This window comes from Carassius gibelio, chromosome A7, assembly GCF_023724105.1.
Source record: "Carassius gibelio isolate Cgi1373 ecotype wild population from Czech Republic chromosome A7, carGib1.2-hapl.c, whole genome shotgun sequence".
In the NCBI taxonomy this organism is placed as follows: Eukaryota; Metazoa; Chordata; class Actinopteri; order Cypriniformes; family Cyprinidae; genus Carassius; species Carassius gibelio.
Genome location: NC_068377.1, coordinates 37,720,418 through 37,733,859, shown reverse-complemented (window position 1 = coordinate 37,733,859; position 13,442 = coordinate 37,720,418). Strand labels below are relative to the sequence as shown.

The 13,442-nt window shown below is 39.1% G+C and overlaps 1 protein-coding gene across 1 annotated transcript in view; it reads right to left on the bottom strand.

Annotated features, from left to right (window-relative positions):
* LOC128017541 (basement membrane-specific heparan sulfate proteoglycan core protein) overlaps positions 1 to 13,442 on the bottom strand; it is a 1,082,135-nt gene that overhangs the window by 486,968 nt on the left and 581,725 nt on the right. Inside the window, exon 19 of the mRNA XM_052602945.1 lies at positions 9,176 to 9,460. Coding sequence (XP_052458905.1) covers positions 9,176 to 9,460 — 285 coding nt within the window. The remainder of the gene's footprint in view (positions 1 to 9,175; positions 9,461 to 13,442) is intronic.

Genomic DNA, 13,442 nt, shown 5'->3' with positions numbered 1-13,442 from the left:
GTTTTCTTTTTTTTTTCTCGTTATTATTATTATTATTATTATTGTTATTGTTGTTGTTGTTGTTGTTATTATTCTTTTTATTTATTTATTTTATGAAAGGGGGACCCAGCTACACCTTTCCTACCATACACCTGATGGATACTGACTGTAAAATGTAATCATAGGAGGAGGTCTCAGTGTGGTGACGGAAGATTGAATAGATAGTGCCAGTGCACCAGCCTTGATAAAGTCTTCTTAACAGCCTTCTGGATGTATTTTGCTTTCAACATTGCATATACACCACACCTGAGAAAGACACTGACTTTCCTTCAGAGGGACATTGTCAACATTAGAAGATGGAGACAAGTACTGTCAGTAACTTTACTCTGAATGATTAGCCTCTTGTATTAGATCCTCATGCTTTGACTGTACCATTGCCCAAAGTGCACTCGAAGGACATTCACTCTTGTGAAGTTAACCCAACATGTTGGAGTTGTACATGCACATGAACCAAATAGCTTGCTCTATTCTTTTTCTATTCTATCTGTTTTCTTTCTTTTTATTTATTATACTATTTAAAAAGCCCTTGCTACGTGTACTGTGTTAAGCTAACTGAGACTTGTTATAGATCTTATATGTCATTGCTCTTTTTGTTGTTTTTGATTGCTTCAACTCATTTGTAAGTTTCTTTGTATAAAAGCGTCTGCTAAATGAATAAATGTAAATGTAAATATTAGTATAACACGTGGTATAGATCTTTTTACTTGAATCGGTGACTGAAACCGAAAGCTAAATAAATGTTTTAGTGGATAAAGCTGTGTCTGTTTGCTTAATTGGTTAATGTCACTTAAAAACAAGGTTACTAAACTCTTCAGACTAATTTTTACATTTATTAGTTTTTTTTTTAATTTTTACTAATTTTTCTTTATCAGGAAAAACCTAGTTTTCTAGTGTAACACTTTACAATAAAGTTTCATTTGTTGACTGACTTATTAACTAACATTAACTATGAGCAATACATTTGATACGGTAATTATTAAACTTTGTTAGTTAAACATACAGCTGTACGTAATAAAAGCTGTTTGAATCTGGCAGTTCTGTGACGCCACTGAACATTTTAAATCATACTCTCTGGGGCACAGAAATAAGAATCCAATATATGGTGCAATAATGCTAAGAATGTTAAAATGTAATTTACATTTTAAATTGTTTTTGTTAAAATATATCTGCCGACATTCGTACTGCCAAAGAATCAGCAAACAGCCGCTGACCCCAGCAGTCGATATAAACAGATGATTTTTGATTGCACATTGATAGCTAGCAATATGTCACAGAGCTCCTTTCTTAATTTTTTTTAGCAAAGAACCTCGGCTTGATAGACAGCTGGACACAAGGCCTAACGTTAACGATGAGTTTGTTTCTCCCTCCCCGGGCCCAACATCAACTGACAGTGTTGTCAGATTGGAAATGTCCAAGTATTGTACCAGAAGTTCAAATTTTCGTATTTGGAAGAAAATTATTACATTTAATAATTAACTACATTTTGACACAACCTGCAAATTACCACTAGGAGTATGGATTGGACGGAAGCAACCATCCATCATCTTCCGCTTTATCCGGGACCGGGTCGCGGGGGCAACAGTCTAAGCAGAGACGCCCAGATTTCCCTCTCCCTAGCCACTTCTTCCAGCTCTTCCGGGGGGACCCCGAGGCGTTCCCAGGCCAGCCGGGAGACATAGTCCCTCCAGCGTGTCCTAGGTCTTCCCCGGGGCCTCCTCCCCCCTCCCTGGGAAGGCGTCCAGGAGGCATCCGAAATAGATGCCCGAGCCACCTCAGCTGGCTCCTCTCGATGTGGAGGAGCAAAGGCTCTGCTCTGAGCTCCTCCCGAGTGACCGAGCTTCTCACCCTATCTCTAAGGGAGCGCGCAGCCACCCGACGGAGAAAGCTCATTTCGGCCGCCTGTATCTGGGATCTTGTCCTTTCGGTCATGACCCACAGCTCATGACCATAGGTGAGAGTAGGAACGTAGATTGACTGGTAAATCGAGAGCTTTGCCTTACAGCTCAGCTCCTTCTTCACCACGACAGAATGGTACAGCGACCACATTACTGCAGAAGCTTCACTGATCCGTCTGTCAATCTCACGTTCCATCCTTCCCTCACTCGTTAACAAGACCCCAAGATACCTGAACTCCTCCACTTGAGGCAGGAACTCTCCACCAACCTGAAGTGGGCAATCCACCCTTTTCCGACTGAGAACCATGGCCTCGGACTTGGAGGTGCTGATTCTCATCCCAGCCGATTCACACTCGGCTGCAAACCATCCCAGTGCACAACACGACAACATCATCCGCAAAAAGCAGCGACGAAATCGCATGGTACCCAAACCGGACACTCTCCGGCCCTTGGCTGCGCCTAGAAATTTTGTCCATAAAAATTATGAACAGAACCGGTGACAAAGGGCAGCCGTGCCGGAGTCCAACATGCACCGGGAACAGGTCTGACTTACTGCCGGCAATGCGAACCAAGCTCTTGCTCCGGTCGTACAGGGACCGAACAGCCCTAAGTAGGGAGCCGCCGACCCCATACTCTCAGAGCACCCTCCACAGGATGTCGCGAGGAACACGGACGAATGCCTTCTCCAAGTCCACAAAACACATGTGGACTGGTTGGGAAAACTCCCATGAACCCTCCAGCACCCTGGAAAGGGTATAGAGCTGGTCCAGTGTTCCACGACTGGGATGAAAACCACACTGTTCCTCCTGAATCCGAGGTTCCACTATCGGCCGAATTCTCCTCTCCAGTACCCTGGCATAGACTTTCCCAGGGAGGCTGAGAAGTGTGATCCCCCTATAGTTGGAACACACTCTCCGGTCCCCCTCTCTTGAAAAGAGGGACCACCACCCCGGTCTGCCAGTCCAGAGGTACTGTCCCCAACCGCCATGCGATGTTGCAGAGGCGTGTCAGCCAAGACAGCCCCACAACATCCAGAGACTTGAGGTACTCGGGGCGGATCTCATCCACCCCCGGTGCCTTGCCACCAGGGAGCTTTTTAACTACCTCGATGACTTCAGCCCGGGTGATAGACGAGTGCTCCTCCGAGTCCCCAGCCACTGCTTCCTCAACGGAACACAAGTCGGTGGGATTGAGGAGATCCTCAAAGTATTCCTTCCACCGCCCGACGATATCCCCAGCTGAGCAAGCAAGCAAGCTAATTTTATTTATATAGCACTTTTCTAAACAAGTCAATGTAATTCAAAGTGCTTGACAAGGAAACAATAGAAACAGCAATTAGTAAAATTAAAATAATAATTAAAAAGTAAAATAGACCCATTAAGATAAAATTGAATTAAAAAAAAAATCTAAATATGAAAAGAAATAAATAAAAATACATCATTACAACAAAGCAAAGCACACTATAAAAAGATTTCATAAGATTTTATAGGAAGGCCTTACTTAAAATATATGTTTTTAATTTAGATTTAAAGCTATTAATGTTTTCAGCACATCTTATGTTCTCTGGAAGATTGTTCCAGAGGTGAGGAGCATAACGGCTAAAAGCAGCATTACCAATTTTTTTAGTTCTACTATAAGATACATTTAAAAGAAAAGAATCTGAAGATCTTAGAGTCCTTCTCGGTTCATATACTGTAATCATATTTGAAAGATAGTCTGGGCATTACAATATTCAAGTCTGCTAGTAATAAATGCATGCATTATTTTTTCTGTATTGCTCAGAGAGAGAAATGATCTTACTTTAGCAATGTTCTTTAGATGATAAAATGCTGTTTTAGTAATATTTCGTACATGAGCTTTAAAATTAGTCCCCCAGTGGTGCCACGTGCACTGATGGACACCCTTATGCTTGAACATGGTGTTCGTTATGGACAAACCGTTGTTAGCACAGAAATCCAATAACAGAACACCGCTCGGGTTCAGGTCAGGGGGGCCGTTCCTCCCAGTCACTCCTCTCCAGGTGTCACTGTCACTGCCCACGTGGGCGTTGAAGTCCCCCAGTAGAACGACGGAGTCTCCGGTCGGAGCACTTTCTAGCACCCCTCCCAGAGACTCCAAGAAGGCCGGGTAGTCCGCACTGCCGTTCGGCCCGTAGGCACAAACGACAGTGAGAGACCTATCCCCGACTCGAAGGCGCAGGGAAGCGACCCTCTCGTTCACCGGGGTAAACTCCAACACATGGCGGCTATAAGCAAACCCACTCCAGCCCTCCGCCTCTCACCATGGCCAACTCCAGAGTGGTAGAGAGTCCAGCCTCTCTCAAGAAGTGTGGTTCCAGAGCCCAAGCTGTGCATTGAAGTGAGCCCGACTAACTCTAGTCGGTACCTCTCGACCTCCCGCACAAGCTCAGGCTCCTTCCCCGCCAACGAGGTGACATTCCACGTCCCTAAAGCCAGATTCCATGTCCAGAGATTGGGTCGTCGGGGGTCTCGCCTACGATTGTCGCCCAATCCACTATGCACCGGCCCCTTACGCTCCCTCCTGCAGGTGGTGAGCCCACAGGAGGGCGGCCCCACGTTACTCCTTCGGGCTGAGCCCAGCCGGACCCCATGGGGGAAGGTCGGCCACCAGGCCCTCGCATACGAGCCCCAACCCCGGGCCTGGCTCCAGGGTGGGGCCCCGGCTGCGCCATGACGGGCGACGTCACGGTCCTTGATTTAAATTTTGCCATAAGGGGTTTTGTGAACTGTTCTTAGTCTGGCCCGTCACCAAGGACCTGTTTGCCTTGGGAGACCCTACCAGGAGCATATAGCCCCAGACAATATAGCCCCAGAAAACATAGCTGGACGGAAGCAGTGCGACAAAAATACTATCCCATAATTTTGCACAGTAATCTGACAATAAATGTGGCACACCCAGATTTTCATCTGCACACCCAGTGTCTCATTTATGGCTACACTACTGCCAGGTATGATGCGTTTCATGCGTAATGGAGATTCCAGATCGCTCTTCTTTGGTCAGAACCATGGAGAGCGATCGCGGATAGGTCTGTCCTATGCACCAGAACTTTTAACAATGCAACAAAATATTTAAAGAGCATCAAACTATTAAAATCTATATTATATATACTCACAAATAAATAAATAAATAAATAAATATATATATATATATATATATATATATATATATATATATATATATATATTACTCATAATTTTTATTAGGTTGAACAGTGATTGGATAACGTTTTTAATTTAACGTTCACAATTTGTCTGGCCAATCCAAACTGGAATCAGAGTGTGATGAACATGTATTCAGACACTCGTGAGGGTCAGGATCCATTAATGATCAGTCACTGATGACTCCTGTGACACGATTACCTGCTCGCTCATTAAAATGTCACTTGTGTTCATCAGCTGTAAGACACGACATAATAGGAGAGGCTACACCGATAAAATACATTTTCTTTCCCTCCTAAAATAGTTTTTGATTGAATACAAACAAAATAAACAATACAGAATCCAAGAATAAACACCAACCCAAAGTTATAGTAACATAAGAAAAGCAATATATACAATATTTACAAGAAATGTATGTGAGTATGTTTGTATTGTCCGATTCAGGAATGAATGTGCAGACTTTAAGATATTATTTGCAAATAGTTATACTATTTATTATTTTTTTTTTTTTGTGCTCGAATTAGACATGACATTTGTTTCACTCTATTCCATTATGCTTATTAATTAATTAGTTAATTAATACTGTATATTGTATATATACAAAGCCATAAAATAAGTAATAGATACAAAATAAGTAATAAATTAAAAAGTAATAAAGAGTATTACATATATTATTTTTTTAATAAATTATATCTAAATTAAAATTATACATTTATTATTAATAAAACATTCATACACAGATCAATCAGCTGATCCAGGTGACGTCGAGGGGATTCAGTTTTTCGAGAGAGAATAGAACACAGACAATCCTCGGGGAACAAAACAAACGAGGAAATAAAATATCAACAGCTGTTTTAAATGATTGATCAAGATAATTAATAAATATAATTGATCAAGATAATAAATAAATATTTCCCATTATGTGGCTGCACTACACACTAACACTGATACTGATGATATTTCTTAATCTTCTGGTTTAAGTTGTTTATCATGAATCTCATTTTGATAATTTCAGTTTCAAAGTCTTCTTAAAAGAAATATCGTCTCCTCACCTCTCACTTCTTTTCCTCTATTTATAGGAACTAGATGACGCTGATCATCATCTGTGAGCAATGTGATCCAGATACACTGTCAGTCACTGATCACACTTCAGGAATCTGTCTGTAATCTGCTGGACTGAGACGATCTCACACACCAACAGACCTTCATGAGTCTCACGTGTGTCTGGATCCTGATTTCTCAACATTCAAAGCAAGATGTGTTACTAACCTGGAATTACCTTTACTTGTGGTTAAAATAACCCTCACAGTGAGAACAAATCAGACAAAGGGAGCATACAGACATTTGTTCGTTTGTGTTTATTTAGCAAATATAAATCTGACTTCATTAACTGTAGCAAAGCAAAAAATGAAATAGAGGACAATATACAGTATATTAATGTAAGAAGCATTATTTATGAATATACTGTATATGCGAGATAAATCATGTAAGTCACACAGTCTTGGCAAAAACACAGACATTATTTAATAAGACAGAACATGTTATATTTAACTATTAGACAAGTGCACGATTACTGTTTAATTACTGTACAGCATCAGACGAATCATCTAATAATGTAATAACTTGAAGAGCAGTTTCACTTAAAGCTGTTAAACAAAAGAGCTCAAATGGAAAATGATTGAATATATATTACAGATAGATCTGTGTACAGATAATATGATAATATCTGTAAAGTATTTCAGTCAAGCATGTTCATAATCAATTCACTCATTATCATTTCTGAAGCAATGCAAGCGTTACTGTGTCTGCGGCTGTGAATCTCTTTTAGTCTTCTCTGAACTCAGGGACCTTTAAACAGATCAGAGATGATGATTTATACAGGAGATGTGAATAATGAGCTCATTCATTTGACATTTTATACTCATCACAAACAAATGAACCAAATAACTTAAAGTTTAAAATGTATAAGAACCAATTCATGCCACGATCTGCAGGAACGAGTGTAAATTATGAGCGTGTTGTCAGTTATTGTAAAATCATTGAACATCTAACAGAATACTTACATGTTTTATTAATCTTCTTCTGACCCTTTTTCCAAAAAGCTAGAGCAAAAGTTGTGTCACCAACTCCAGCATCAGCATCTGAAGAACACAAATGATTAATAATAATAAAATAATGATACAATATAATATTTTTACATTTCTTCAACAAGTCGCATGACTTTAGGAGTCCTTCTGATATCTGTAGCAGAAGCGGTGCATGATGGTTATTTTGTAATGTCAGTGGTTTGTCTGTAATAGTGTTTCTCTCACCTCTATCTGTGTTCTGCTTCAGTTCAGAGTACAAAGTGTCTCCAGACTCACTGCTCTTCCCTGACAGACAACAACAGAGAGACAACCAATCAACATAATCATATACATCTGCAACACTAATAAATGATAATCCATGATCACATCAAACCACAAAGAAACAGAAGTGTATATTAATAATAATGTTAGCACCGATCATGAAAAACAACAGGACGTTATCTGACTCTACAACAACACACAGACGTGACTGATGCAGTACATTATGAAAAAGTTCATGAATTGGCTCTATTAGTGCTGTTTATGACTGTAAAGAGTTTATTTTCCTGATATTATAACATCATTACATCTGAATTAAATGTGACGAATCGTTCAGACAGTTGTGTTTAGATGCAGTTTGTAGTGTGTTAACCTTTGTCTTTGGTTTTCTTCTTGTCCTGTATATTGATCTGTGCGTAAGTCAAATCACTGGCTCCTGCAGGATTAATATCTACAAAACAGAAGATCAGTCAGATTATTCAGAACAATCTGGAAATATTGTACTTCAGGAAAAACTCAATCTCACCTTTACTTTTGCATTTCTTTCCTCTTTTTCCGACTTCTGAGTACGTCACATTATTAGACTCTGCTTTAGCTGGAAAAATACAAATGATATTATTTTGAAATAAATATGCACTTGTTGTATTTGTTGAATTAGAAATGAAATAACGTGGTTAAAGACTGATTATATAGTACAGGTGAAGTTAAGAGAGTTTCTGAACCTTTGTCCATCTTTTTCTTAACAGTGACCTCTGAATATGTGACATCTGTCAAGGGATCTGAATCATCTGAAACAAACAAAAGCCAACGTTACTGAACGATATCTGTTGATTTCTTTAATTATATCTGTATAAATAAAGTATAAGACTCAACCTTTGTCTCTCTTATTCACTTCAGTCCCGTCGTTATAAATGTGATCAGAATCTGCTGGACAGAAAACAGACATTTGAGGATAAAAAGCAAATATTATATGAAGCTTAAAGTGATACAGTCATCCAGACTTGGAAAGACATGAATAATTATTTGTTGTATGTGTATGATCTCTTTTAATAATGAGTTACTGAAGCTGACCAGACTGTAGAGGAAAGTTCTCCAGTTGAGATTGAGCAGATTGATTTGGGACTGATGTCTGGTTAATGTTACGCTGCTGATCTAGAACAGAAACAAAGAGCATTATGATCACTCGAGAGGATCTGCAGTGACTCTTTAGTCTGATATTTAGATCTTCTCATGATTCTTTACTCAGAAACTTTATTGCTGCTGTTCAGTTGTATTAATCATGTTCTGAAGTGCTCCACACCTTTGTTCTTCTTGTATCTCCACATCAGCAGCAGTGAGAGGAAGAACAACAGACAAACACTCGATCCCACAACCACACCAGTGACCAGACGAGAAGATGAAGCTGCTGAGACTGGAGAACATGATCAGATCTGTTCATTAGTGACACACTGTATCATAATATTACAATAACACATCAAATCACTCATTATTTCCAGACCTCTGACTTTACTCCCTGTGTCTCTGCTGGTTATAACATTCATTTCATCAGAAAGATAGTGTTTATCTTTACATCCAACACATTCTAATAAACCTTGTTTACTTAAAAAGCACGTGTGTTGAAAACAAACAAACAAAAATTATAAATACTTCATCAGTTTATATATTGTAGTGTCTGGTAATGTTGAACAGCTGAGTGTTTAAATAAAATTAAACTCACCCTTCACAGAGAGAGAAACAGCAGAGCTTGATTGTGATGAGTTTGGTCTTTTATCTCTCTGTCCTCTACACGTGTACTGACCCTCATCAGATGTAGTTACTGCTCTGATAGTGAGAGTGTCTGTGTTTACAGTGTAACGCTGAGACGACTGTAACTTTACACTGTCTTTATTCCACTCATATCTCCAGTCAGTATGATTAGACTCAATCACACACTTCAGATTGACCGTCTCTCCAGTGAAGACAGGACTCTTTGGATCTACAGTCAGTTCAGTTTTGGGTAAGTCTGTTAAGATAAAAACAAAGTGACTCAAACAGCTTTAATAATAATAATAATAATAATAATAATAATAATAATAATAATAATAATAATAATGTTTATAAACCATATATAATAAATAAAGTTTATTTAACAATTAGAAAAGGAAAGGAAAATCAGCACCATGTACATATGTATTGTTTAATACAAAGGACCGAAAACCAAAAATAGGCTACTTTTTCATTTAAAAACATGAATGCAGTTGGATGGCCGGATGGAGAAAGTTCAGTAAAGTCTTGAAACATGTTTTGTAAAACTTACATTAATTCTACATGACTTTCTAAACATGACTCTCTTGTGCGAGACGCGACTGCATCGCTGATAGATGTCTCTCTAGAAAATGTGATAAATATGTGTTCTGTGTGAACGGCTTGTTTCAGTTTTGATGTAAACCAGTTTCTTCTCCACATTGATGTTCTCTTTTTCCTCAATATTTTGTATGAACATCGCAGCAGCGCTGCATCGAGTGTGTTCACCTGGATAGACTAACAAAAAAATATAATGCGATGACACTTAGCCTACCGTCATCGTATCTCGTGTGCCACTGATAAAGGCTAAAATATAATTTGACCGTCCTCGGCCATGCACCATCTGCATTATTTCATTGTCATCATCAATAGGGCTTGGGCGCTGCATTGCATTCTGGGACATGGTGGCCATGTTGATGGCCTCGCGAATGTAAACATACAGCAAGTTGGCGAAAAGGTTGTGGGATTTATAGGGATACGCTAAATAGGGATGCCAGGGACTGGTATGTGGACAAAATCGGCAACATTAACGGTTTGGATCCATGTGAAATTCCCAACAAAGAGTGGAGCACCTACGACGACTTGCTGCCGCACTTTTGCATCACAGATATCTTCGGCTACCTTGTGTGTTTTGTGAGCGCCTACACTTCAGAATAGATCCGAAACTATAAGTCATTGAAGTCTCATGTACAGTTCACAAATGGATGGGTTCAGGAGCAGTAAATCATAAAGCCGACAAACAGTATACAGTAATCCAGTTTTCTGCGCTCTACCTAGCTGCTAGTTTAGTAACTGTTAGTGCTAACAACCATTCACACATGGACTTTTAACAATGTGTTTCAAAAGTGTAGTTAGTAGCTGTCAACTCTCCCGTTTTTTTCAGGGGTTCTCACGTCTCCCCGTTTTAGTATTTTCCTGTAAAATATCCCGTTAGCCCTTCAGTCGGATCTGTCAAGTCTCTGTGTTGTTGTCCTGTCGCTACTCCTTGCCCTTCCAGTGAAACAGATGTTTTCAAAGCATCGTTTTTCTTACGTGAAAGCAACCTTAGCGTGATGTTGGGCTTTTTAAGATAGCGTGGTTGTTGTGAGAGCACGATTTCACGCCAATCTGTAACTAAAGTCACGTTAGACCTAGCTTCACAAATCACTGTGAGACACCAATGTATCCCTGAGCGAGACACTTAACCCCTAGTTGCTCCAGAGACCTCTGACATATATATATATTAGTGCTGTCAAAATTAGCGCGTTAACACATTCGATTAATTTGAAATATTTAACGCGTTAAAAAAAAATAACGCAATTAACGCGGTTGCAGTTTTTTTTTATTTCCAGTTGTGGCCTTGTGTGTTCAACGTGCAAAGAAATATGGATAAGACCAAGGAAGGACTTTTAGACGGAAAGTTTCAGTATAAAACTCTGCCGGATTACTCTTCAGTCTGCCACAAGAAACATTACTCTTCATTTAGTCTGCCACAAGAAACATTACTCTTCATTTAGTCTGCCACAAGAAACATTACTCTTCATTTAGTCTGCCACAAGAAACAGCAACATTAAAATCATGAACTCAAATGTCATTGTTTAAAAAAAAAACAAAAAAAAACAATGACTGTAACAGTGCGTAAATCAGACCTTTCTGTAACGCTAACGTTAATAAGCTTAAACGAAAATAAGGAAATAATTGTGTAGCGGAGTATTTTTTGTACACAGTGCCGCGAACTGTCAATCACTCCTGTACGCGTGCATCACTGTCCTCCTCAGCTGCAGCAACTTGCGCTCTCTCTCTTCATCAAGCTTTAAAACAAAAAGGGGACAAAAAGATCATATTGTCTTTGTGCATAGGCTATAGATTAATTAGATAAATGAATATCTAAATTTGTGCCTTGCCGTCTACGGGATTTTTTTAGAACTTAGAAAAAAGATGCTGCAGCCAATGAGCAGCCGGCGGGGGCTGCAGGACGACTCAACCTCCGCAGACAGTTTTTAATGTTTATCAAACAATAAATACTCAAGATTTTGCTTTAGTATAACTCACAACGAGTTTCACACACCTTCTCCGGCCACGTTGAGTTGTTGACACTTAACAGTGGGAAAGCGACACATGCGCTATTCACTTGTGTAACTTAAGGGTGAATGGGTAATGTAGTTTCTGCTCTGGGTGGGATGAATTAGGAAGCTTGCATTGTGAAGGGCGCTCTGAAAATCGGAAGTGCAGGTAAAAGATTATAACCTCTATTAAAACAGATGTCCAAATGAGCGTACCGGTACGCTACAAGCACGTTCTGGGCGCACGGAGAGGTGGCAGTACGCTCAAGAGCTATATTTGGAAGTGGCGGTACTGAGTACCTGTGCTCTGGCCCACTTAAAGCACTGGCAATGACTATACTTTGGAATTTTTTTGCAGTCCACTTAGAATTCAACATGGAAATCATTTTTGTTTTTTATTGGCATTGATTGTTTTGAAATTCAAATGGCACTTACATGCCTGTGCTTTTATTTCTGTAATAAATATGGCTTTCAAGCCAACAGTTAATTTGGAGGATATTGATGGTTTATTGCAGGTATGTTGTTTACATGAGAAAATCTGTGTTACAAGTTAAACAAAAATTCCAATAAACAATCATATTTTGAATTTAAATAGTTTATTTGTCTTGAGTTTACATTAATTATTTACATTTTACATTTACATATCCAAAAAGTTTCAGTCTTTTAATTGCGATTAATCGCGATTAATTTTAAAAAATTATGCGATTAATTAGTTTTTTTTTTTTAATCGATTGACAGCACTTTTATATATATATGTAGCAATTGTAAGTCGCTTTGGATAAAAGCGTCAGCTAAATGTGTAAATGTAAATATACTGATTTGTATATTTCAATATTGTCAAATAGGTTTCTTTATGAGGACAATGATATTAAACTCACCCTTCACTGAGAGAGAAACAGAGTTTGATTGTGATGAGACTGATCTTCCTTCTATGTGTCCTCTACACCAGTAATGACCCTCATCAGATGATTCAGATCCTTCAATAGTGAGAGTGTTTCTCTCTACAGTGAGACGCTGAGACGACTGTAACTTTACTCTGTCTTTATTCCACTCATATCTCCAGTCTCTGTGATCAGACTCAATCACACACTTCAGTCTCACTCTCTCTCCAGTGAATACTGTTTTGTCTGGAGTCACAGTCAGAGTAGATCTGGGTAAAGCTGTGAAGAAAGACAAAAATATGAAGTGACTCAAACAGCTCTAAGGATGTAAATACTTTGTAAATATGCTACAAAACCATATATGGTTGACTCAAGCAAAATGACTCAAGCAACACTTATAGTAAAAAAAAAATTTGTAAATGGTTTACACAATTATACAGCTCATATATTTTGTCATATTTGATAACATCTGTCATGTTGTGTTTTGTTCCTGTGGTCAGTTTTGTGCTCTCAGTGTTTTCTGGAGGCTCTGGCTCCGTCTCGTCCTCAGACAAACACCTCTGACTCGTCATAGAAAGCAGAATGAAGCTCCTGCTGAAGGAGAGCTGAACACCTCCAACTACAACCTCATATGAGGAGACACTGAATCTCCATCAACTTCAGCAGACGATCTGAAGACTTCAGCAACTCATTTAACATCATCATCTGGAAGTCACTTCACTCTCTCTGACTTCAGGACTAAACTCATCTCTATTGAACTCTGTGACTAAAGTAATCA